The following is a 27,394-nucleotide window of genomic DNA, read 5'->3' as shown; positions in this document are numbered from 1 at the left end:
TAACAAATGGTAAGGAATGTGCTGAAAAGTGCTAAAATTCAGGCTTCAAACTAAGTGATTCACAGAAAAAAACAGCAATAAAGTATGAGATAAAACTCATTTATATATACATATTTTATACAGCATTCAATGTGAAAGAATTATAAAATAGGAAAACTAAAAGATAATAGCACTAATTTAAGTATAATATTAATGACCTGATAAATGTGGGGTGCTTTGCGATACTAAAATTTTGTAGATCTCTATGTATAGCTTTGTGAACCCCAAAGATGTTTTTTTTGGGTGTGTGTGTGTGTGTGTGTGTGTGTGTGTTACTGGGGTTCCTGGAAGCCCTTCTACCTCTGGGATACACTCCCAAACCTATTTTTTTTTTTTTAATTTTTATTTGGAAACAGGGTCTATTAAGCCAGCAAGGCTGGCTTCGAACCTGCGCTATCCTGTCTCCGCCTCCCAAGCGCAGGGATTACAAGCGTGCACCACCACGCCCGGCCCAAAGATGGTTTAAATCCACATTTTGTTCAAAGAAGGAAGCTCCACTTTACCTCCTTTCTCTAAGCAGTTTCAAAATTCCTTAGTTCTAGGCCAGGCATGGTAGCTCATGCCTGCAACCCGACTACTTGGGAGGCTGAGAAACGAGGATCACCAAGTTTGAGGATAGTTTTAGCAAGTAATGAAACTCTCATCAACCTAGTGAGACCCTGTTTCCAAATAAAAAATAAAATCGGGCTGAGGGTGTAGTTTGAATGTAGAATGCTTATGGGTTCGATCCCCAGTACCAACACACACACACACACACACACACACTCCTTAGTTCTTAAAACAAATAGCAGCTGGGCTTGGTGGCGCACGCTTGTAATCCCAGCATTCAGGAGGCTGAAACTGGAGGATCACAGTTCAAGGACAGCCTCAGATACTTAGTGAGGCCCTCCACAATTTAGTGAGACCCTGTCTCAAAATAAAGAATAAAAAATAAGGCAGGGGATGTAGCTAGGAGGTCAAATGCCCCTGGATTCCATTCCCAAACCCACAATAAATAAATAAAAATAAATAAATTGCTTTCCTCTGCATCTTAATCAAAAGTTTATGCTGTTCCACAAGCAATACTTATTCTCCCTGATTGGCAAATTAAAAAAAAAAAAAAAAGACTCCCTTTTGCCGGGCATGGTGGCACACACCTGTAATCCCAGTATTGGGGAGGCTGAGACAAGAGGATTCGGCTTCAAAGCCAGCCTTAGCTACTTAGTGAGACACTGCTTCAAAATAAAAAAGTAAAAATAGGCCTGGGGGTGTAACTGGGAGGTAGAATGGCCCTAGGTTCAACCCCCGGTAATGCCAAAAAAGAAAAAAGAAAAAAAAAAATCCCTTTCAAGTGGATTCCACTTGTATTCAACAGTAAATGATAATACTGTTATTATTATTTAATAGCATAAATAATACATATGAAATTATGAAGACTCAGTAAAACATCATGTATTTTTATTAAGAAAGCTAGTGAGTTTATCATGTGTATTTTAAATAATTTCTAAGACTATTTTTGTCATTTAAATTTAAACATTATTGATTACTTACCTTTCATTAAGCACATCATGTACAGCAGCCAAGATATTATCCAACTGTTTGACTAGTACCTTAAATAAAAAAATACATTTATAGAAACTTCAAACTCCTAATACTTTTAAGAATTCTGTATTTATTTTTTTCCTATGGGGATTGAATCCAGGAGCATTCTACATCCCCAGCCCTACTTTATTTTTTATCTTGAAAAGGGTCTAAGTTGTGGAGAGGCCTCATTAAGTAGCTGAGGCTGGCCACAAACCTACAATCCTCCTGTTCTAGCCTCCCAAGTACTGAGATTACAAACCTATGCCAATACTACCAGCCTCCTAACCAAATTTTAATTAGACAGCACCTTAGTTTCCTTATTATTTCCAGTCTCCAAGTAACATACAACAGGAATGTCATGTTTACCTTCAGACTAGGAAAGAAACAAATCCATAAGAAACAGTCATAATTATCAATAAAAAAATGAACTCAAAAAGCTTGTTTTACCTGAAATGCATTTTTAAAAAAGCAATAATGGATGGAGACATAAGCAATAAAGCAATATGACAAAATGTCAATGACAAAATTTAGATAGTAGGTATATGAAGTTCTCTGTAAAAATATTGTAACTTGCTATTTAAAGCCTTTCAAAATAAAATCTGGGGTTGGAGAAACCTGATATAAATCAAATGTTATTTTGCTTCACAATACCATTCTTTTTGTGTCCTGCCCCATATCTTAATTCAATATTAGGAGAATCACAGAGCATAGATAAAATTATAGTTTTCGAACTACTCCTGAATTGTTTTTATTTTTATAGTTTTTTGTGGGGTTTTGTTTTGTTTTTGAGGTACTGGAGATGGAATCCAGGGGCATTCTACCTCCAAGCTACATCCCCAACCCTATTTTCTACTCTTTATTTTGAAACAAGGTCTCACAAAGTTGCAGAAGGCCTCACTAAGTAGCTGAGGCTGTTCCACAAACTGCAATCCTCCTGTCTCAGCCTCCCAAGTATTGGGATTACAAGTGTGACACCACACCCAGCTGAACTTTGTTTTCTATTAAGGGGTTGTTCCATTTCCTTAGTCCTGGCGACAAGTCCAAATGTACACATGAATAAAAAATATGTATCCCTATACCTACATGTCACACATGAAAAAATAAACTACCTAGGGTCCTAAAGAAAAATTCTGAGAATAAAAGGATTTTCCAGGATAAAAATGTGTTAAAAATTATAGGCATTTTACAGAAGAAGGTATCAATTTGACTTCAATAATGAGCATGGGTAGAGAAATTTATATATATATATGAGGACATTAGTTGTAGATCATCAAAATAGAGGCCAAGTAAGTATGGAATAGGAATCTCTGCTATGTTTCTTTTTTTTTTTTTCCCTTAGAAATAAACTTTTCACTTTCTCAAACCACTCCAGATGGCAACAAGTAGTTTATTATGAATTATCTACAATTCCAAACACACTATACTCACCAGCTTATTTTCTGGTTGCTGAATAAATTCTTTCAACTGCTTTACCGTAGCCAGTCTTCGGTCTCTGTCGTCTTCCCGGGTAATCCTCCGAAGAAGATTCGACAGTCGAGACTCATCAGAATAAGACATCGATCGCTCTATGAGCATAAACATTTTGTTGTCTGTTCAGCATAAGTATAAAAGTTTACAGCCCAAACATTTTGCAGCACACCAAAATCAGTCTATTAAACAATGAGTGCAGGTCCTGTCACTTTTCTGTTCATCTCTATACACCAAGCTACAACAAAGTGTCCAGATATTATGAGCCCTCAAAAAAGGTATGTGAAGCCAGGTGTGGTGGCGCACGCTTGTAATCCCTGTGCTTGGGAGGTGGAGACAGGAGGATCATACAGGTTCGAAGCCAGTCTCTCTGGCTTGAGACCCTGTTTCCAAATAAAAATATAAAAAATAGATCTGGGAGTGTAACCCAGAGGTAGAAAGCCCCTGGGTTCCATCCTCAGTACCACCCAAAAAAAAAAAAAAAAAAAACCTAAGCAAACTGAACATTCTTTCCGGAGGACCAGTGAGAGAGAAAAGATGAAATGTTTAGACACAATTTCCTTCAGGTCTATTCCAAGCTGTTCCCAACAGCCAGGTAAAGAGAACAAGCTCAATGGCTGGCACATGCCTGGAGCCCCAGCTGTGTGGCAGGCTGAGGCAGGAGGACCATTCGAGTCCATCTCAAAGGAGAATGAGGACAGGTCTATATGTTAGGGCCAAGACTCAATCGGGTAGAAGCAGGCTATCTGCTTCCGTTTCTCACTGCGGCGATGCCTCTTTTTCACATTATCATCATTTCCCCAGGAAAAAGCTTCGGCAAACTGCAACCATACATTCAGTTCAACAAATGTCTCATCACCACTGACTGTGTGCAAGGTGTGCTATCACTAGAAAAGTGGCAGGCCAGGCATTTTTCTCTTAATTCTTGTAAAAAAAAAAAAAAAACACAAATGTTCAAATATAAACTATACTAATATGATTTTTATAAATCCCTAACCTTCAGAGTATTTCAATAAGGATGGTACCAAAAATACCATTAGGTTACCAGTTGGGAACTCAATGTGTGGAAGGACTACAGTTTAAACAGTTCTGTCACTAGCAAACTGCCTAACTATGACCCTGGTGAGAAAGAGAAACTGAACTAAATTAACTTTAGAGTCACATTCTAGCTTATACAATATCATGGTAAAACTCCACTTTACTAAGAAATAGCCTATGATTTAAGTCATTCCACCTCTGAAATCTTATTTAAAAAAATCACCGGGCACGGTGATGCACGCTTGTAATCCCTGTGCTTGGGAAGCGGAGACAGGAAGATCGCACATGTTTGAAGCCAGCCATGCTGGCTTAAGAGACCCTGTTTCCGCCAGGCTTGGTGGCGCACGCTTGTAATCCCCGCGCTTGGGAGGCAGAGACAGGAGGATCACGCAGGTTGGAAGCCAGCCGCGTGCGCTGGCTTATGAGACCCTGTTTCCAAATAAAAAAGTATGAAAAATAGGTCTGGGAGTGTAGCCCTGAGGTAGAAGGGTTCCATCCCCAGTACCACCAAAAAAAAAAAAATCAGTTTGTTAAGTTATATGCTGGCTGGGCATGGTAGTGTATACCTGTTACCGAAGCTACACAGAAGGCTGATACAAGAGGATCAAGTTCAAGGCCAGGGAGGCCAACTTAGGGAGACCCAATCAAGAAAAAGAAGGAGGGATGGAGGAGGGAGGGACAAGCTAAGAGAATAGAACACTGGATTCAATCCCCAGAAATGCCATAAAAAGAAAAGTTACATGCTAAAATATAAAGAAGAGTTATGTTCACCAAAAGGCACTCACACAAACTGGCAGGACTGGTGAACCACTACTTGTCCAAAGAATAATTCCAACAACTATGTAAACAAGAAATCGCTCTTTGCTTTCTTTATGCTTTTTTTCTCCTTTTTTACTTGCTGGTACTAGGGATGAAAGCCAGAGGCATTCTAACTCTGAGTTACACTCCAGCCCTACTTTTTATTTTATGTGTGTGTGTGTGGGGGGGTCTGGGATGGAACCCAGGGGGCATTCGACCTCCTAGCCACAGCCCCTGCCCTATTTTGTATTCTTTATTTTGAAAAAGGGTCTCACTAAAGTTGCAGAGGGCCTCACTAAGTAGCTGAGGCTGTGTGTGAACCACGATCCTCCAGTCTCAGCCTCCCAAATGCTGGTGTGTGCCACCACGCCCGGCTTTTTATTCTTTATTTTGAAACAGGATATAAGTTGTGGAGAGTCTCACTAAGTAGCCAAGGCTGGCCTCGAACCTTAGATCCTCCTGTCTCAGCCTCCCAAATGCTAGGATTCCAAGCATGTGCCACCATGCCTGGCAAGAAATCCCAATTTTATACTCAGCTTCACTGACAAAATTAATTTCCCTTCAAAGAAAAAAGTGAACACTATTTCTAATCCTGAATTTTCAAGACATTTTACCAGATGGGGAAGCTTGCATTATAAACAGTGCATGGTGTACCACAGCCCTGCCTCCGCCCTGCCTCCCTCGGAGTCTGTGTGACCCTGCACCCAGGGCGTGGCATGGGTCCGTGCAGGAGCACTCCCTGCTCGTGGATGTTCTTTCATTGCTACTGTTGTTTTGATAATGATTCTATTAACTTTTCACACACGTGGCTCCAGTGATGCAGGACGAGGTCCTGGAATCAAGACTGTAGGAACAGGTAAAACTGATTCCGTGGAAGATAAATTTTCTGGTAATATATGTCTGAGCCCTCAGACTCCCCCTGCCTTGCTCCAAGCTATAATAAAATTGGCTAGAGAAAAGGGGATTTCAGCATATTAGTGGATATATTAAAAAAGCTCATCGGTGCATTTAGTGGAGACAGGGGATAGATGAGGTGAATGAACTTAGAGAAGCTCTTCAATGGATAGGAAACCAACTGGTAACACGGTATCAATTCTGAGATGTCATTGAAACCTTAGTCAGTTTTGTGTTATTAATCTAGAATACAATCAGACAAAGTACACATGGGACTCTGTTCCTCAGCATTTGGCCAGAATTTCTGGTAACAATTCCTTGGATATTACTGCCTTGAAGAAAGAGGAATCAAAGAAACATTCACTCAGGTACTCTCTTCAGAGCCTCAAGCCTTTGAGCTTAACAAAAGAGGAGGACATGAACAAAGCCTAAGGAACAGAAGGTTCCCAAAGAGTTAAGGAGATTCTATGAAAGGTCGAATTCTCCAAAACTCTGGGTGTGACTCCTGTCCTTTCTGGAATTTGCCCTCTAAGGCGCCCACCTGCAAGGCCAAGGGGCTGGCCTTAAACACAAGGTCTGGGGCTGATCTTAATCACAAAACCTGTGATGTTACAGGTCTTCCTTTTGTCTTGTTTATGACTGGTTATTCACATGTCCTTCACTTAATACCCCACTATTATTCTTTGGTGTTTACACTTTTCTATTAGGAATTTCACTGGAGAAGGGTTTTGGAAAATAAACTTTGTCAGTTGCACGAGAGGAGGCAATTGACTGGGTCAGTCATTTCAGGTTTCTCCCTCCCAAGTTCTGGAGAGGAATCTCCACATTTAGCACCGTGAACAGGGACTTGAAGGAGTTTATTTGATAAGAGGGAGAAATCGCTGCAGAAAAAGCCGCTGCAGAAAAAAGCCGAATCCTTGTCCACTTTCCAAGAACCCTGTCCCAACGGTCCCAGTGCTCCAGCCGAGCTGGTCCATCGCAATGGTGTATCTGATTTTAGAAAAGGGCTACTTGACCAGGCATGGTGGTATATGTCTGTAATCCCAGTTCTAGGCAGGCCGTAACAGAAGGATCACAGGTTCTTTGCTAGCCTCAGTAACTTAGCTAGACTCTGTTTCAAAGTAAAAAATAAAATAAAATAAAAATAGAGTTGGAGGAGGTCTATGTAGAGAACTCCCCTGGTCCAATCCCTAGTGGTCCCCCCCTCCGCCAAAAAGAAAGAAAGAAAGAAAGAAAGAAAGAAAGAAAGAAAGAAAGAAAGAAAGAAAGAAAGAAAGAAAGAAAGAAAGGTAAAAGAGGGGGGGGGGCTGGGACTTTCTCTATACATGTACCACTCAATATTCATGATAGGAGAATAAACCCTTTAAGATCTTATTCAGTCTTCTAAAGCTCTTTGTGGGAAATTAATAGTTCACAGGCAATGAATGCAAACAATTTTTACCTACATGTTTTAAAACCTCACAATAAACTAATCAGTTCCTGCCTGCAAGGTGTGAGAAATGAGGCGTCCATGTAAGGGGAGACAGAAATCCTTGGCCGGCATCATGCTTTGGCCGCTGGGCTCCCCAGCCTTACCCTGTGATTTCCTCATGTCTTTGGTGGCTAATGCACGACTGCCATGCTGAACACTGGTGAACTCAGGACTGGTCACATTATTAACCCTCAGCTCTTGCCCCAACGACTTCCGACCATAAGTATTTTCCCCAGCTCCTCCATTGACGCTGTAGCCACCTATAAACAGCAGAGTTTACATTAGTTTAATAGGGTTCTTCAGTTTCTGACAGTTCAAGGTCTTATTACTCATCCACAATTTAACCAGCTTTTGCCTCTCCTACCTTTTTACTATGAAATCAACTGATTTCATTTTTTCCCTTTATTCAGAAGATAAGCAAAGAAATGAAAAATAAAGTAAGCCAGATTTTGCACTTTGTTTAAAAACATTTTAGAAATCTAGAAAAGAAAGCATCTGGAAGAACTGCAGGCTTACCAATACTACTGTGTATCTTTGGTAAACATACATTTATACATTTATGAATTATGTATATTAAAAACTTAAACTTGCCAAGTTTTCAGAATAATACAATATTTGTTATCTATACTTAAATATATTGGAACAGAGAGAGATGAGGCATGGGAGGATGAAAGGAGAGAGGAAGGTTTTAAAAAAGCACCTCTAGCAGCAAGAAAAATATACATACCCTTTTCGTCATTCTGTATGTCAGCGTGGATTCTGGTATCATCGTGCCTTTGCCGAGACACCACAGCTGAACCTGAAGGCTGCAGGCCATAGGAGGAAGAGCCACCCCTATCTCTGGATGAAGAGTATTTTAAATTATCTGGGTCGGCTGATGCACTATCAGTTCTGTAGAGAAAGAAAAGCATAAGATTAGAACTTTGAACAAATGTTTTAATAGCACAAATCATAAATCTTTCGTACAAGCCTCTCTTCTCCCTACTTTTTATATTCAACTAGTATTACATGTTAAATATCCATTTTCTGGTAAGATATATCCTCCTGCCTCAGGAAAACCAGGACTGTTGGTCACTCTGGTCGAGGATTCTCTTCCTATGATATAATTTTCAAAAGTAATTTTCCTAAACTGAGCGTGATTTTTCTCATCTATAATCCCAGACACTTAGGAGGCTGAGGTAGGAGGATCTTAAATCTGAAGCCAGGCTGGGCAACTTAGTGATACCCTGACTCTGGGGTGAAATAATCTTCCTAACACCCTTCCCCAGAAGAGGGTTAATCAGTCAAAAACCTTGACTTCCTCATTATAAAAATAAAAAATACTGGAAGCATGTCAGTCAAGGGCATGTGTTAACAAATTGTTCTTAAAGTATTTTCTCATAGTAACGTGCCCAAACTCTCAACTCAGTCTTTAATTATTTTATGGAAAAGTTTAGAATATTTGATAGCAAACTCAAGAAGATATAGGAAAAAAATATTAGCTGCAAAATAAGAGTATGTATATACAATGCTGAAGACGTCCAACTATAAAGAATGCCAATTATACTATCAAAGAAAGTAAGAAAACAAAGTTTTAAAACTATAAAAGGTATCAGGAATTCAAAGCTGAATATAAAGGCTGTGATTCATAACCTATGTAAGTCCTTTTAAAATATCTGATATTTGGATATGAACAAAGGAATGGTGCAGCCCAGGTTAAAATCAGCATTGTATCAGGTATCCGCTCCTCTACGCCCCAATTTCCTCATCAGCACAAATACAAGAACCGCTACAAGCTCTCTTAGGAGTCGCATTCTACCAACCACCAATCATAAACGGTCAGGAGCCAAGAAAACAAAATACTCTAGTATAGCATATATACAAAAATGCAATTGCTCTCCTACTGATTTTCTCCTAAGAGGAACAATCCTTTTTAGTTAACACATCTGTATTTATTACAAACATCTTCTGCACTCAGACTTTGGAAAAGTCTAGGATACTGGCAAGGGCAGAAACTAACCTCTTCTTCAATACTGGTGCCCTTTTTCCTATGTATAAAAATGACAGCAGTGCTTGTAAAGTTATTTCATTTAGAGTTTATCATCCTTTCCTTGCCCTATCCAAAAAATACTATGAAACTTTGCACAGGCTCAGTCAGTTAAAACACCCCAGTCTGTACTTGACTGCAATCACTATTAGTATAGAATTGCAGACCACAGGTACATCCTGGCACATGTCTAAACTATTGCTAGAGGTTCTCAATCAGTACCTTGTTAGCATCTCGTGGCCTAGCACAGTAAAACAGCTAAAGCTCCGATTGATAATTAAAATTACTAGAAGAGTTCCTTCAAATATTTACTTGTTCACAGACAATGCTAAGTACTTCCAACATGAGACAATAAAAATGTATGCACATTTTCAAGTATACTAAATCAGTAAACATTAACATTCAATGAAACACAAAAACTTAATGGAAAGATATTCCCCAAGTATCTAAAGCTAGTACATTAAATGTGCACCTATAAGGCTGAGGACAGTAATATATGCTTAATCTCAGCTATTTGGGAGGCTCAGGAAAAAGATCAAAAGTTCAAGGCCAGCCTAGGCAACTTAATGAGATCCTGTCTCAAAATAAAAAATAAAAAGCTGCAAGCCGGACGTGGTGGCGCACGCTTGTAGTCCCCATGATAGGGAGGCTGAGACAGGAGGATCGCGCAGGTTCAAAGCCAGCCTCAGCTGGCTTAAGAGACCCTGTTTCCAAATAAAATATAAAATAGGTCTGTCTGGGAGTGTAGCCCGGAGGTAGAAGGCCCCTGGGTTCCATCCCCAGTACCACCCAACCAAAAAAAAACAAAAAAAAAAAAAAAAAAAAAAAAAACTGCAGATGTAGCTCAGCAGTAGGGCACCCTTGGATTCGATCCCCAGTACTTGGGGGTTGGGAGGTATCAGACACAGTGGCACCTGCCTATCATCTCAGTACTTGGAGGCTGAGACCGAAGGATCACAGATTTGAGGTCAGCCTGGGCAACTTAGCAAGGCCCTGTTTCGAAAAGGGGGGGGCTGTGCATGTAGCTAGGAGATAGAATATCCCTCCCTCGGTTCAATCCCCAGTACTAAAACAAAAAACAAACCACCTATTCATCTATAATAAACCAAAATAATCATTACTTTCTAAACAGAGGCTGAAGAGTAAAGGAAAGTCTATGAGCTTTTCTGACAGGCTTTGAACTTGTCTATATTCATGGCACTTAGTATAACCTGGAAAAGTAAGCTATTAGTAAATGAACAAATGAACACAATTGTGAAATACAAAACTACCAGTATTTATGCCTGCCTGCACTTCCTGTTGTTACTGCGCCTGTGCATCACCCTACTATCCATACTATCAACAGTTAAATACTTGTATCATTCTCTAGTGACACAGGAGTAACAGAAGGCAGCAGAGAACACAGGTTAAAAAAAGACCTGGGCTCCAATCCCAGCTCCAGCTCTGGAAAGGTGCTGCCCTCGCACAAACGGCTTCATCTCCAGGACTCGGCCTCCTTTACGAAAATTGGGAATAACGCCTGTCTAACATGAAAGGTTGTTGTGGGGCTTGGTAAGATAACAAATTCTTAAGAAATGCTTGGCTTGCAGGGTACATTAAGAGTTATTACAACAATGATATAAAATAAACTCACAGTTTCTCACCTAATAATTAATGTACAATACTTCCTGATTATGTGAATACAAACACAAGATTTTATATTCCATATGCAGCAGGTTATTTTAAATTCTTCACTAAAGAAACTAAGCAATTTACTGCTACCAACAAATTTCTAACAAGGATGCATTTGATTTCAAACTAAACTTAAAAACCAGGAGCAACTTTCTATTTTGTTAGAGAAACAGATTTTAAAATCCCACGAACTGTGAACATTGAGATATCTTCTCCCCAAAATTCAGGTTTCAAAAATACAACAAAAGCTCATTAGGCTAGAAACACCACCTCCAAGCTGCCTAAAAATCCATGCTCGCCAAGCTCTTTCAATATAAAACGATCAAAACATTTCCAACCAGAATCCAGGTATTCTGAACCCAAAAAGCACAAAATGGCTCAGCACTAATATGAAATCTCTATTTTTATATCTAGACTGCTTAGGTCTCAAAAACTGTCAATGGCAGGCTGTTAGCACCAAGATCATCCCAGTTCAATAAATAGAAAACTGCTAAAGAACAGAAATCAGCACTGAAAATGAAAAACACATAAAACAAAATGCACAAAATGCAGCAGATGTGAACTCTAAGAGGCAGGCAAAATGTTAAGCCAGTTAGTCAGAAGGGCTTGAAAAAGCTATCATCTGCCAGAATTAGTGTCTCAATTTAGTGGAAAAAGAAATGTTATTTGTTAAGGCTAAGAATCCTAGCAAGTAACCAAAAATACCTCTACAGCCCCTTTAATACTGTAAAACTATTATGGAGAAGGGGGAAAAAAGAAATGCATAAATTTCCCCAAATGATCAAACTGAAGTTAAAGCCTGATGTACATGCCACATGAGAGGTAAGTTTCTAAAGCTCATACCTCAAAAATCGCATACTGTATAATATGGAGCCTTTGTGATGTTTTGCATCAAGTCAATCTGTAAGACAGTAGTTACAATATTAGTGAAGACAGTGGGTTAAAAACATTTGTTGTTCAAACATGAAGCAAGTATCACTCATAGGTTAGATGCTTTTAGCTGAACTATGTTCATATGTTGAAGCAAAAATTAGGACAAAAAGCCACTCTGAGCCTTAGAAGATAAAGAGGCTTAAGGTGGCAACCAAAAAATATTTGGGTACATAAGGGATTTAAGTGCTATCACATACAAATTACATATATAATTACCCCCAATATAGTTACCTATACTCATTATACAGAAAATGTAATGACAGTAGGACATTCATCAAGGCCCAAATCCTAATGTCTCACATAAATAATTCACCCTGTGTTAAGGAATAGTCTCTTGGCTAAATGGTCTTATGGTCCAGTTCTTACAAACATTAGAAAGAGCAACCTCCCTCCCCCCAAAAAAGCCATCTCTGCAAAGTGTGAAATCAGGGAATTCCCTATCAGAAAGTACTTGTTTAAAGCACCCTGAAATGACTTGATGCAAACACCATTTCTAATGGTGTCACTGGAATAAGCATTGAACTGCTTCAAGTTGTTTTTGCCTGAGATTAAGGGATTTCACACTTGTAGTGTGAACTAATTTGTAAGGGATATAAACCAAGAAATGAGTTTTGCACTAAATCCAATGAAATAGAAATACATTTATTCTCTCAAGTGATGGTACTCAAAGATAGTGTCACTCTCACTGAAGAACTGTAGATTATACTGAGTTTTTTACACAAACAATTAATACTGCTCAAAATGTGATTTTCTTTTAAAAATAAATTCAGTGTTATCCCTGTAATGTCTCTTACTCACCTGGATTCAGATATGCTTTCATGAGGGATAATAGAAAAGTTTGAATCTGTGTATAACCATAAGCCTTCTGTGTATCACTTTTATATTAGAAACACTGCTCTATGAATCCAGGGCTAAAAATTAATTTGGGAGGCTCAGAAACTTCACTATACAAAACTTCTCAGAAAATTTTGGGTTCAAATTTAATAAAACAGAATCTAATTATTTCATGTCAAAATTATAATTATGAATGAGCTTGCACCATAGTTTATATGCATATATCTTAAGTATAATACCAAATCTTAATTAGCTGGTTATGGGCTGTTGCCAAGTTTTAATCAGAAATCAATTGTCAACTAAAAAATATACACTCAACTACTGAAAAATTATAAAGAATTTTACCTTAGCCAAAAAGAGGTCTAGCTTTTACCTGTGGCTTCTGGAAGGCAACCTCTGAGCCTTGAAATGTCATGGCTAGTTCCCCTGAGAACTAGGGGCCACACCAGAAAGTTTCATAATGCAACTATGGTGGGAGCTTTTGAGTTACAAGCATCAACTAGGATCTGCAGGGTGCTGGGACGGAGGTCAGCTGTGTGGGCATTCAGCCACTGAGCCTCCATAAAAACTCTGGACACAAACAGTTTAGAACAACTATTCCAGTTGGTAGTGGTCCATGAGCATTGTCACACATCAATACCAACAGGAAAATAACACCATCCCTGATTCTACAGGGAAGGACAACTGTGAGTGCCATACCTGGAATCTTGCTGGTCTGTGCCCTGCATGCACTTTACCCTTGGCTGACTTTAATCTAGAACCTTTTAGGGGCAATACACTATAACTGTGAGTATAAGGGATTTCAGTTAGTTCTTTGGTGAGCCCTGGTGAATTATCCAACCTAGGACTAATCTTGCAAAACTGCCACTGGTGGCTTTCCTGTCTCTAAAATTCCCATGAGCTTTTTTCAGTTCACCTTACACTCTGTCTCAATACCATTTGAAAGTTTTTTATGCTTTTTTGGGGGTGGGGATTGTTTTGGTGGTTGTTGTTGTTGTTTTAGTAGCTTTAATTCCAGTGATTCTCGACTTTTCCCACTCCAAGCATGTTCTTTGTTCTTCATTTCCTTCTTTAAACAACTTAAATCTTGTGATTCCATCATTTCAACAACATTTGCCAATCCCCTTAGCCTCCCTTAAAATTGTCCACACACCAATCTGGCAAAACCCAACCCTGGAGAAATCCAATCATCAATTACCCACTGTATGCACCACGCTCTCAGGCTCTCCAATGCACTATTCACACCTTCCCCACACGCTTCAAATCTCAAGATATTCTAACTCCCTCCCTCCCTGTTCTATTTCCAGGGCCCAATTCTAGGCCTGGTTAGGACCCCAACTGCCTTTACCTTGATCTCCCCTTCCATTGTCACTCAAATATTTGCTCCTATGGTGTCTACCTTTCCCACAGAGCTAAATCTTCCCCTTCAACAAGTAACATTTCCAAATCTCTTCCATTTAAAAACTACAAAAAATATATAAAAAGCAAAATAAACAGAAAACCTCCATCAAACTACACCAAGCCCTCTACCAACCTGCCTTTGCAACCAAACTAACAGCCATCTATACTCCTCACTCCGGTCTCCACCTCTCCCAGCTCCTCACTCGCACTGACCCAGCTTCCACCCCACTGCTCTTGGCAAATCCCAACATGGCCTCCATGCTACTAAATCCAAGGTACACTTCAGACCTCAATCTGCTCATCCTCTCAGCCACTTCCACACTCCAGCAACTTTGCCCTGCACAACTTGCAGAGGAATGAGGTGAGCCAAATAGAAAAATTCCCTTTAAAAATTCTTACACTAGCCCTCTGCTGAGACCGAGGACAAGCACTTCCTAGATCCTTTCCTTTCTGGCCTACCTTCTCAGGCCCCTCTTGCAGGCTCCTCTACCAAACCTCAGAGTCCCTCAATGCCTAGTCTTAAGGCTCCCTGGAGTCTTCTCCTCTGTACTCCCACAATCACGCTGATGGCAATATTTGCCACCTGTATATCACCAACTCCGTAAGTAGTTTTCCATCACAGGTGTCCACTCTAAAGTCCAGATCTCTATAATTCAACTATATGGAAAAACATTCTCAATCTAGGCATGGTGGAAGATAAAGGTAAGGGACTGCTAGAGCTCATGAGTTCAGGACCAGCCTCAGCAACATAGGTAAGCCCATGGATGGGGAATCTCGATGTAGGCTCCCAGTATTCTGATTTCAATAAATGGTATGATCATCAGATATTTTCTAATAAATGGCACTATTTGATCGGTCAGACAGTGTGTCTCCTACCACCAGTCCTCATCTGTCCCATCTTTCTGCCCATCTCTCTTTTCACACTGTATAAAATAAATTTCATAAGACACATACCTAATGCCACTCCCACTGCCCGCCTCATACTATATACTTTGCTCCCACTTCAGCTAAACCTCTATAACAATCACCCCTTTACTGTATGTCCCATGTATTCTTTTTTTTTTGTTGTTTTTTTTTTTGTTTTTTTGGCTTTTTTTTTTTTTGGTGGTACTGGGGTTCCTGGAAGCCCTTCTACCTCCGGGCTACACTCCCAGACCTATTTTTACATTTTTATTTGGAAACAGGGTCTCCTAAGCCAGCGTGCGCGGCTGGCTCTGAACCTGCGCGATCCTCCTGTCTCTGCCTCCCAAGCGTGGGGATGACAAGTGTGCGTCACCACGCCCTATGTCCCATGTATTCTAACTTTTCACTTTGCCTAGTTCCTGCCTGCCTGAAACATCCTTGTCCTCATCCCTCAGTAATCCTAGCTTTTTCTTATCCCCTCAAGCCTCAACACTGCGAAGTTTCTGATTCCCCAAAATGCCTAAGAGTCTCTACTGGATATATATACACACACACTGCCGGAGAGCCCAAGAGTTTCCCTTAGCTCTTCTATCATTTGAAACATTTATTTAACTTTGTTCTGTCAAAACACTGTAGATCCCAAAAGGGCAGGCTGTTAGCTTTGCTTCATTGCGCCACACTGCCTACATGCACGTAAAAATCACCTGTTGACTAGATGGCTGGAATTCAACCACGGGCTCTTTTTGTTTTTTTTTTTTTCCCCGCGGTACTGAGGATGAACCCAGGGGCATTCTATCTCCGATTTACAGGCCCAGCCCTATTTTTATTCTTTATTTTGAAACAGGGCTTCGCTGAGTTGCAAAGGGCCTCGCTAAGAAGCTGAGGCTGGCTGCAAAGCCGGATCGGACCCTCCTGTCTCAGCCTCCCAAATGCTTGCCTACTCTAACCTGACACTAACATTTTTGTACAAGATTCAGTTTGCAGTCCACACTTTCTCCAAACCCTCCTATTAAAGTAAACAACATCTTGGGGCTCAAGGTGGAGCTCAGTGGTGTAGTGCTTGCCCAGCTGCACAGAGCCTGGAGTTGGGTCCCTAGCACTGCCATCACAAAAAACAAGACTTCAAAAGATGAACTAAGATGGTTCCAACCAACCTTCTAAGAAATTTAAAATCTAGAATGAAAAGCACTGAGTTCAGTAAGGACCACAAATGTGCTATGTAATTTCAGAAGAAATCCCATCATGTAGCTTATTCATCAAACTCCACACTTTGCCGGTTACACACTAATTTCTATTTGCTTACTTGTTTGGCATATTACTTTTAAGGGCACTCTCTTATGCCACACAAAACTAAAATTTAGTCCATTTGTATAACGAGGACTGAACCCAGGCATATTCTACTTCCAAGCTAATCCCAGTTCCTCTAAACTTTTATTTTGAAACAGGGTCTCGCTGGATTGCTGAGACTGGCATCCTCCTGTCTCAGCCTCCCAATTACTGGGATTACAGGCATATGCCATCACATCTGGCTGCATATAATCTAAAAGACCTACTTTTCTGAATGCAAAGAGAGGCCAGAAATACACAAGAGCAGCTTCTTCAACATATTTAAATGTTTTGTGAGCTTTGATATGCACTTTAAACCTTATTTTGTGCAAAAGACAACTAAAGAATAAAAAAGATAAAAACTGGAGAAAATATTTGCAAATCACCTATCTTATAAGGATCTAGTATCCAAAACATGAAAAACTCCTACACCTCAACAAAAAGATTAATAATAAAACTTTCAAATGGGAAGAAGTTATGAACTGCCATTTCTCAACGAGATATAAGTGGCCAGTAAACACATGAAAAGATGTTCAACATCATTAATGATTTGAGGACATACAAGTCAAAGCCATGAAGAAAAACCATTTCATAAGACACTTCAAAATAAAACAAACACTAACAAGTTTTTATGATGATGCCCAGGGGCCAGAGCCTCATGCACTGCTGGTGGAAATGTCAAATGGTACGGCCACTTTAGAAATCGGGTTTGCCATTTCTTAAAAGGCTCTACAGAGACTTGGGAGGCTAAGGCAGGAGGATCACAGGCTCAAGGCCAGTATGTAGTCATTTAGTGGAATCCTGTTTCAACATACAAAACAAAAAGGCTGGAGGTATAACCCTGTTTATCAATTGACAGTATTTTTATACACACACACACCACTCAACATAAGAGTTACCATGTAAAGCCAGTGTGGTGGCACATGTCTGTAATCCCAGTACTTGGGAAGCAGAGATAGGAGCACAGGTTCAAGGCCAGCCTCAGCAACTTAGAGAGGCCCTCAGTAACTTAGTAAAACCCGGTTTCAAAATAAAAATTGCTGGGCGTAGTGGCGCACACTTGTAATCCCCATGCTTGGGAGGCGGAGACAGGAGGATCGCGTAGGTTCGAAGCCAGCCGCACTGGCTTAAGAGACCCTGTTTCCAAATAAAAAAAGAAGTATAAATAGGTGTGGGAGTGTAGCCCGGGAAGTAGAAGGGTTTCCAGAAACCCCAGTACCACCAAAATAAATAAATAAATAAGTAAATAAATAATAGAATAAAATAAAATTGAGCTGGGGGTGTTGCTTAGAAGTGGAATGCCCTTTTGTTCAATCTCCAGTACCAAAAAAGAAAACAAATAATTATCATGTAAGCCAACAAACCTAATCCCTAAACACATGCCCCAAATGGTTAAAAACAGGCATTAAAACAGAAATCTATACAGAAATCCTCATCACACTAGTCACAGATAGAACCAAACATTCATTAAAGGAAGGATGATAAACAAATAAAGCATCTATACAATAAAATGTTACTTTTTTGGTGGTACTGGGAATTGAATCCAGAGGCATTCTACCATCAAGCTACACCTCCAGCCCAATTTTATTTCTTATTTCTCACTAGGTTGATAAGAGTCTCACTATTTGCTGAGGCTGTCCTCAAACCTGCAATCCTCTAGTGTCAGCCTCCCAAGTACTGGGATTACAGGTGCATGCCACCACATTCAGCTTCTTCAATGGAATATTATTTAGCCATAAAAATAATGATGTATTGGCATGTGCTACAAACATAGGTAAAACTAGAAAATATGAGACTAAGTGAAACAAGCCAGACACAAAAGAGCACATAGCCTATGATTCCATTCACGTGATTGGCAAATCCACAAAGAAATTAGGACTGTGGCTGCCAGAGGCTGCGGGAAGAGAATGGCAAGTGGCTGCTCAGTGGGGACAAAGTTTGCACCACATCACGAGGGATGATGGGAATGGTTCTGGAACTAGAGAGTAGTGATGACCAAACACTATGAATGTACTTCATACCAATTAGTTTTAAACGGTTAATTTTATGTGCATTTTACCACAATTTTAGAAAATATTTATTTGTAACATTATTAAAAGACAAAAAGACAGGGAAGAAAAAAGACCAGACCAGAGAAAGGTCTGGCCAGGCGTGGTGGTGCACGCTTGTAATCGCCATGCTTGGGAGGCTGAAACAGGAGGATCGTGCAGGTTCGAAGCCAGACTCAGCTACTCAGAGAGGCTCTCAGCACTTAGCGAGACCCTGTTTCCAAATAAAATAGAAAATAGCTCTGGGAGTGTAACCCGGAGGTAGAAGGCCTCTGGGTTCTACCCCCAGTACCACCGAAAAAAAAAGAGAAAGAAAGAAAGAAAGAAAGAAAGAAAGAAAGAAAGAAAGAAAGAAAGAAAGAAAGAAAGAAAGAAAGAAAGAGGCAAGGTCTGGACATATGGAAACTGGGGATGGTTAGTTTGGTTACACTATACATACAGTGCTTACACTACTATATGCTTTCATCAAAACTAAAAGGTCTACGTAGCATGTAAATCATACCTCAATAAACCTCACGTTAAGAGACCACTTCTCTTGAGCTGAGGATGTAACTCAATGGCAGAGTGCCTGCAGAGCACATAAGAGGTCCTGATCCCAGCACCATACCACAAAAAAGTAAAGAGATACCTTTCTCTACAGTAAAGATATAAATAAAAGACTTCATTTACTTTTAACAATTCAACATTTGATTGCCATATTTAGCAACTCTAAGTCGAAAGCAAAAATGTAGCAATGTCTTAAAATCACTGTGCTTCTAAATGAAGCCAGACTGTCAGTGCCTAAATTAATCAAGCAGAAGAGCTGGAACTTCAAGCTCAGAAAGGATTAGCCTACCATGTACAGAAAAGATACTTAGGTCGGTAAAAGGCAACTGTCATCTATATTAATGGTAACAAGTTCTAAATATCTAGCAAACAGCAACTTTGCTTTTTTTTTTTTTTTTTTTTGCGCAGTATTGGGAATGGAACCCAGGGGCATTCGGCCTCCGAGCTACACCCCCTGCCCTAATTTTTTTTTTTTTATTCTTTATTTTGAAACAGGGTCTCACTACGTTGCAGAAGGCCTCACTAAGTAGCTGAGGCTGTCCGTGAACCTCAATCCTCCAGTCTCAGCCTCCTGAATTCTGGGATTACAAGCGTGAGCTACCATGCCCGGCAGCAACTTTGCTCTTTGTCAATTGCCCGAGCCAGGCCACAGAGTACTTTGGGGGGGGGGGGTTTAAAGGAAAAAAAAAATACACTATAAGTTCTAGGTATTTAATTACCTATTTTCATGGTTTCTAAAATTATGGCTAAATTCCCATTAACTGACTACTGGGAGATAATGCAAAAACACTGGGCTGGCAAAATTAGAAAAATCACAGGCAAGCCAGGCATGGTGGCACACGCTTGTAATCCCAGCATTTGGGAGGCTGAGACTGGAGGATCACGGCTCGCGGACAGCCTCAGCTACTTAGTGAAGCCTTCCACAACTAGTGAGACCCTGTTTCAAAATAAAGAATAAAAAAAAAAAAAATAGGGCAGGGGATGTATCGAATGCCCCTGGGTTCCATCCCCACACCCAAAAAAAAAAAAAAGAAAAAAGAAAAAAAAAAACACAGGCAGAGATAAAGACACAGAATCCACTGCTAACTAAGCATTTATGTATTCTGAACCTCAACTGCATAAATTCAGATCTTACCAGATTGAGAATACTCCTAGTTATAAAACCTGCTGTTTCTTTCTTTGGTGTTACTGGGAGTGAAACCCAGAGGCTTGCTACCTCAGGGCTATACTCCCAGACATATTTTATATGGGATTACAAGCTTGCACCACCACGCCTGGCTAAATCTGCTGTTTCTAACCTCCAATCTAAACATTAATTCAGTGTTCCTTTAACAAAATATAACTTTGCTTATGCTCAAGTAACTGCCAACCTAAAGGCAACTACATTGATTTGACTTTCTCCCTGCCTTAACTTTGATCCCAAGAGACCCTGCTTCAGCAACCATTTGCATCTCCTATCTTCCTCTTTTGTCCTAGAATTACTCTAGAAACCCAAGGACTGAAAGGAAATCTCTTACTCTGTGACCTCCCCAATAAGGGAAGGACAAAAAATATTAAAAGTTTACAGAGAAGACACCCCCTAGTCCCAAGGCTCTCCAGTTAAAAGCCAAATAGCCCTGGAGGGCAAAGATAGTATGAATCACTAAGAATTACACACTGCAGGCATCTTCTAAACCAGACTGGGCCTCTTTGATCAGATAAAAGGCAGAGTGAAGTTTTATTAACATAAGAAATGTGTGTAACTCTCTTCTCACTGGGTAATTGATTTTGTGTGTGTGTGTGTGTGGTATTGAGGATTAAACCAAGGGGCATTCTACCTCTGAGCTACACCCAAGTCTATCCATCCACCCATCCATCCATTCATTCATTCAAAATAGGGTTTCACTAAATTGTGGGAGGTCCTGCTAAACTGTAGAGACTGTCCTCCAGACCTGTGATCCACCTGTCTCAGTCTCCAAAGTACTGGGATTACAAGAGTACACCACCACACCTGGCTTGTGACAATCTTTGAAGAGTTATTCCAGCCAATAAATCACATCCCCAATAAAGCACATCCCCAAGAGGCTGATGTGTTAGAGAATCTCTTGAAAATTACATATTTTCATATTTTTAATGACAAACACAAAAAAACAAATTTCAAAAGATGGAGCATATTCAAAATCTTTCTCTTTAGTTAGGCCTGGTGGTAAATATCTATAATCCCAGTACCTGGGAGGCTGAGACAGAAGAATCACAGATTGGAGGCCAGCCTCAGCAATTTAGCAAGACCCTGTTTCAAAATAAAATAAAAATAAATAATAAAAATCAGGCTGGAGCCGGGCGTGGTGGTGCAAGCTTGTAATCCCCGTGCTTGGGAGGCGGAGACAGGAAGATAGCGCTGGTTGAGAGCCAGCCTTGCTGGTTTAAGAGACCCTGTTTCCAAATAAAAATATATATATAATAGGTCTGGGGAGTACAGCCCGGAGGTAGAAGGGCTTCCAGGAACCCCAGTACCAACAAGAAAAAAAAAAAAAAAAAATCAGGCTGGAGGTGTAACTCTGGGATAGAATGCCCTTGGCTTCAATCCCCAGAACCCTTCCCCACAGAGATCTTTCCTTTTAAAATAATCCTAGTGTAACTCTGGGATAGAATGCCCTTGGCTTCAATCCCCAGAACCCTTCCCCACAGAGATCTTTCCTTTTAAAATAATCCTAGAGTTGGGCATGGTGTGGCATAAACTTGTAATCCCAGCACTTGGGAGGCTGAGACAGGAGGATCAAACAGGTTTGAACCTAGCCTAAGCTACTTAGTGAGGCTCTCAGCAACTTAGTGAGACCCTGTTTCCAAATAAAATATAAAATAGGTATGAAAATATAGCCCTAGCCCGGAGGTAGAAAATCCGCTGGGTTCTACCTCCAGTACAAAAAAAAATTTTTAAATAAAAATATAAAAATAAATAATCTTAAAAAGCTAGGCATGGTAGCACATATACCAATATTGGGAAGAGGCTTCAAAATGTATTAATGTACCAGTATTGGGAAATATTTTCAATTTTCTTTCAATTTTCTCTCTTTTCTTTTTGCAGGTCTGGGGATGGAACCCAGGGGCATTTGACCTCCGAGCTACACCCCCTGCCCTATTTTTTATTCTTTATTTTGAAACAGGGTCTCACTAAGTTGTGGAGAGCCTAAGTAGCTGAGGCTGTCCTTGAACCGTGATCCTCCGGTCTCTGCCTCCCAAATGCTGGGATTACAAACGTGCAAATATATATCTGGTAGTTTAAAAAAAAAAAAAAAGCCAGGAGCTTCAGAGAAAGGGCTGCAGAATTCCAGGCATCAAGGGTGATTAGCAAGACAAAAGAGAAAATCCCAGGGCCCTTTTCCATTGTAAAGATTTCCCAAGGATGTAGAGGATGCCATAAACCTTCAAGGGATCCCAGACTCCAATGATCAGTTAACACATTTTGGGGTGTAACAAAAGGCTTGTGGTCTGTACTGGAGACAGGACAGAACTATAGGAAGGAATCCCCACATCAAAAGACTTGCCCCAGAGGGAGTAGATCTATCTAGTTGGGTCAGAAGATTATTGGTATAAAATGCTCTGGGTCCAGAAGCCTCCAGTGACTTCTTTTCAAGTCACCCCCTATACTACCTCTGGTACAGGGCTTTATAAACTCTGTACTATCCTTCCATCTTTGTAATAATAAAAATTGCTTAGGTAAAAAGAGTTCAGGCTAGTGTTTTCTATACCTAGCTCAGAACAAGAATCCATGGCTACCTATCTCACTGTGATGGCTTGGGAGACCAACAGGGCCCCTGGAGCAGTTCCACAACCATTACAACACATGCTTTTAATCTCAGTTCTTGGGAGGCTAAAGCAGGAGGACCACAAGTTCAAAGCCAGTCTCTGAAACTTGGTGAGGCTCTCAGGAACTTAGTGAGACCCTGTTTCCATGTAAAAAAATAAAATAGGTCCAGGGGGTGTAGCCCAAAAGTAAAAGGACTCTGGGTCCCATTCCCAGTAACACACACACACAATAGATATAGATATAGATATAGATATAGATATAGATATAGATATAGATAGATATAGATATATTCCTAAGGGCAGGCGTGGTGGCCCACGAGTGTAATTCCAGCATTTGGGAAGCTGAGACAGGAAGATAATGATTCAAGGACAGCCTCAGCTACTTAATGAGGCCCTCCACAACTCAGTGAGACCCTATTTCAAAAAAAGAGTAAAAAATAGGGCTGGGGAGCCGGGCGTGGTGGCACACGCGCTTGGGAGGCAGAGACAGGAGGATAGCGCAGGTTCGAAGCCAGCCACGCTGGCTTAAGAGACCCTATTTCAAAATTATAAAATAGGTCTGGGAGTGTAGCCCGAAGGTAGAAGGGCTTCCAGAACCCCAGTACCACCAAAAAAAAAAAAAAAAAGGTTGGGCTGGGGGTGTAGCTCACAGGTAGAATGCCCCTGGGTTCTATACCCACTATGCCCCCCCCCAAAAAAAAGTGCACCAGCCGGGTGTGGTGGTACATGTCTGGAACCACAGTACTTGGGAGACTGGAACAGGATTGCAGGTTCGAATCTAGCTTTGGCAATTTAGCGAGACCCTGTTTTGAAAATAAAAAAATTAGAACTGGAGTGTAGCTTGGTGGTAGAATGCCTCTGGGTTCAACCTCCAGTACCAAAAATATTAATAATCAGTGTATTATTGTAATAAATAAATGTATTATCAGGTGTGGTGGCACATTCCTATAATACCAGTACTTGGGAGAGTGAGACAGGAGGATTGAAGGTTCAAGGCCAGCCCAGCAACTTGGCAAGACACTCAGGTGACGTCATAACAAGACTTCATTTCAAAACCTAAAAACAAAAAAGGGTTGAGGGTGCTGCTCAGAGGTAGAATGCCCCGGGTTCAACCTTCAGTATCAAAGGGGGCGGGGGGGGGGTGGCAGGCAACACTTTTCCTTCACAGGGAAGTCTGGAGAGGAAAAATATGTGGTCACCAAAAATCACTTATAACACACTAAGAAAAATAAATTACTATGTAATTTGCAACTAAGTGCATTTTTTAAAAGAACTATTGCCAGGCTAGGTATCACCGTCACAATGTGGGATGGTACACCCTACACACAGTGGACACCAAAAGAGCAATCTGCCATGTCACTACCCATGTGCCCCTTAATGTGTGGCACATCTTGAAATGCAGGGGTGAACATGAAAGGCACTTACTAAATTTTGTATTCCACATCACTGATTCACTACAAAGAAAACATTACTAGAAATATCTGGAGGGCAGTTTCAAACTGCACAAATGACCTCAACCCTTTTTATACCTACAAGACACATCTCCTTAGGCATTCTGGGATAAAAAAAAAAAAAGGTTAAGAACCACTGTGAAACAAAAGGTAAGAAAAGTGGTACCGGCAATCAGAGATAAAATATGTAAAATAAATAAATCCTCCTACTAAGCATGGGCACTTTTCCAGATTTTTTTTTTTCCCCAGTACTGGGGGGAAAAGAACCCAGGGACATTCTACCTCTGAGCTGCCCCTTACCCTATTTTTTATTCTTTATTTTGAAACATGTTCTCACTGAGTTCCAAAGGGCCTAAGTAGTAGCTGAGGCTGTCCTCGAACCACGATCCTCCTGTCTCAGCCTCCCAAATGCTGGGACTACAAGCATGCACGACTACACCGGCTCCAGATATATTCTTGAAACAAACATTTCTTTTTACTTAAAAATAAATTTAAAGGCTTCAGGAAAAAACTCAAAATATGTCACAAATTAACTAGTTCAGAAAGAAAAATATATTTTGGAATATCAAACTATTATTTTAACTGCAGGAAAAATCATTAAATGAAGGCAGCTTGGGGTAACTACTAAAAAACACTAGTAAACAGCAATCAGAGCCAGAGAAGCAACGCTCCCACCACGTTCAGCAGTCGCCAATTTAGCTTTAAATTTAAGAAAGCTAGGAAACTATCTTAAGTCACATAAGCTGCTTTAAATCACAGATTTCCAATGTAACCTCAGGTACACATTGAGGGTGTTGAATAAAAATAAGGTAGTGGTAGAAGACCCAGGGGAATGCTGGGTAACTTTTTGTCTGATAAGGGGGCCATAAGCCAGCAAATTTGGGAATCGATGCTTGATTTGGGAAGGAGGTAATGGAGACTGAAACCACAGGCATCCTAATCTCTGAGCTACACCCCCTTTCCTTTTATTCTAAAACAGCGTCTAAGTTGCTGAGGGTCTCACTAAACTGCTGAGGCTGGCCTTGACCCTGGATCAGTCTCAGCCTCTTATGTACTGAGATTACAGATACTACCACATCTGGCTGGGAATCTATGCCTTTAACCTACAAAGTTATACAAAAGCCCATCCTTTACAATCATTTACTCATTCTTAAGTAAACTGATAATACTATAATTTAAATGGTACCAAAAAATCTTATGATTGCTTAATAATATATATACTTATTATGCAATGAAATTTCAATAAATTTTATCAGTTTAGAAAATACTTGGGGTACTCTTACCTAATACCAAGAACTTAAAACTTTTAAGCTGACAAAATACAACCTTTCCATGATTCTGGCATTTCCCCTACTCCTTTTATACAATAAAATAAAAATGTCTATACACACTCACTATGCTAGGGGAGAAAATAAATAATTCAACATTTAGTTGGTCTTTGTGTGTATGGTACTGTGGACTGAATTCTGGGGCATTCTACCTCCAGCCTACATGCCAAGCCTGATTTTTTTTTTTTTTTAAAACAGGGTCTCGCTAAATCTCACGAGGGCCTCATGAGGTTGCTGAGGCTGGTGGCGAACCTCTGATCCTGTCTCAGCCTCCCAATTACTAGGATTACAAACGAGTGTCACCATGCCCGGTTCAGCTGGTGTTCTGATAAGATCAGTTCTTATAGTCTAATAAAAGGCAGCAGATGTGATGGTAGGGCAAAACTGTAATCCCAGTAATTGGGAGGCTTTAGGAGGCTGAGACAGGAGGACCACAGGTTCAATGCCAGCCTCAGCTATTTAGTAAGGACCTTTGCAGTTTAGTGAAACTCTGTTTCAAAATGAAGAATAAAATGGGGCCGGGGGTATAGCTCAGAGGTAGAATGTCCATGAATTCAATCCCCAATACCCCTCCACACACAAAAAAGTCTTAACAAAAGTTAAAAGTACAAGCTACAGCCAGGTGTGGTGGCTCACGCTTGTAATCCCTGGCTTGTGAGGTGGAGACAGGAGGATCACGCAGGTTCAAAGCCAGCCTGGCTTAAGAGACCCTGTTTCCAAATAAAAAAAGATATATAAAAATAGGTCTGGGAGTGTAGCCCAGAGGTAGAAGGGTTTCCAAGAACGCCAGTACCACAAAAAAAAAAAAAAAGTGCAAGCTACCTTTTAACTTACCCTGTACTTCCCTCCCCCCTTTGATGGGGGAGATTGAACCCAGGGGTACTGTACTTCTGCTGAGCCCTTTTTAATTCATTCATTTATTTTGAGACAAGGTCTAGGGTCGCATTAAATTGTCCTGGTTGGGTTTGAGCATGCAATCCTCCTGCCTCCACCTTTCTAGTTGCTGGGATTACAGGTGTGGATGACTACATTTGGCCACCTCTTTTTTTTTTTTTTTTTTTTTTTTTTTTTGCGGGTCTGGGGATGGAACCCAGGGGCATTTGACCTCCAAGCTACACCCTCTGCCCTATTTTTTATTATTTATTTTGAAACCGGGTCTCACTGAGTTGCAGAGGGCCTCACTAAGTAGCTGAGGCTGTCCGCGAACCGCGATCCTCCAGGTCTCAGCCTCCCGAATGCTGGGATTACAAGCGTGCGCCACCACGCCCGGCCCTCTTCTCTTTTTAATTCCATTTGTACCTGCCCTTCAACACTGCCAAACAGTCACAAAAATTAAATTACTTTGCTGCTTATATTTTCCATTGGTACTAAGTTCTTTAAACGTGTAAATAAACCAGGTGTGGTGGTGCACGCTTGTAATCCCAGCATTTGGGAGGCTGAGACAAGAAGATCGTGGTTCACAGACAGCCTCAGCTACTTAGTGAGGCCCTCCACAACTCAGTGAGACCTTGTTTCAAAATAAAGAATAAGCCGGGCATGGTGACGGACGCTTGTAATCCCAGCCTTCAGGAGGCTGAGACCTAGAGGATCACGGTTCGCGGGCAGCCTCAGCTACTTAGTGAGGCCCTCTGCAACTCAGCGAGACCTGGTTTCAAAATAAAAAATAAAAACTAGGGCAGGGGGTATAGCTCAGAGGTCAAATGCCTCTGGGTTCCATCCCCAGACACACACACACACACACACACACACACACACACACACACACACACACAAAGTTAAAAACTAAATAAAGAATAAAAAATTGGGCAGGGGGTATAGCTCGGAGGTCAAATGCCTCTGGGTTCCAGCCCCAGACCCGCAAAAAATAAAGT

General features: G+C 40.6%; 1 protein-coding gene across 1 annotated transcript in view; it reads right to left on the bottom strand.

The window, feature by feature from the left end:
• SMG1 (SMG1 nonsense mediated mRNA decay associated PI3K related kinase) overlaps window positions 1–27,394 on the bottom strand; it is a gene marked incomplete at both ends in the record, with an annotated part of 117,112 nt that overhangs the window by 74,788 nt on the left and 14,930 nt on the right. The window contains 4 exons of the mRNA XM_080702131.1: window positions 1,570–1,628; window positions 3,031–3,167; window positions 7,375–7,530; window positions 7,998–8,161. Coding sequence (XP_080558257.1) covers window positions 1,570–1,628; window positions 3,031–3,167; window positions 7,375–7,530; window positions 7,998–8,161 — 516 coding nt within the window. The remainder of the gene's footprint in view (window positions 1–1,569; window positions 1,629–3,030; window positions 3,168–7,374; window positions 7,531–7,997; window positions 8,162–27,394) is intronic.

The sequence above is a fragment of the Muscardinus avellanarius genome (genome assembly GCF_963383645.1).
Source record: "Muscardinus avellanarius genome assembly, chromosome: 10".
In the NCBI taxonomy this organism is placed as follows: Eukaryota; Metazoa; Chordata; class Mammalia; order Rodentia; family Gliridae; genus Muscardinus; species Muscardinus avellanarius.
This window is presented reverse-complemented; position numbering and strand designations above follow the sequence as displayed.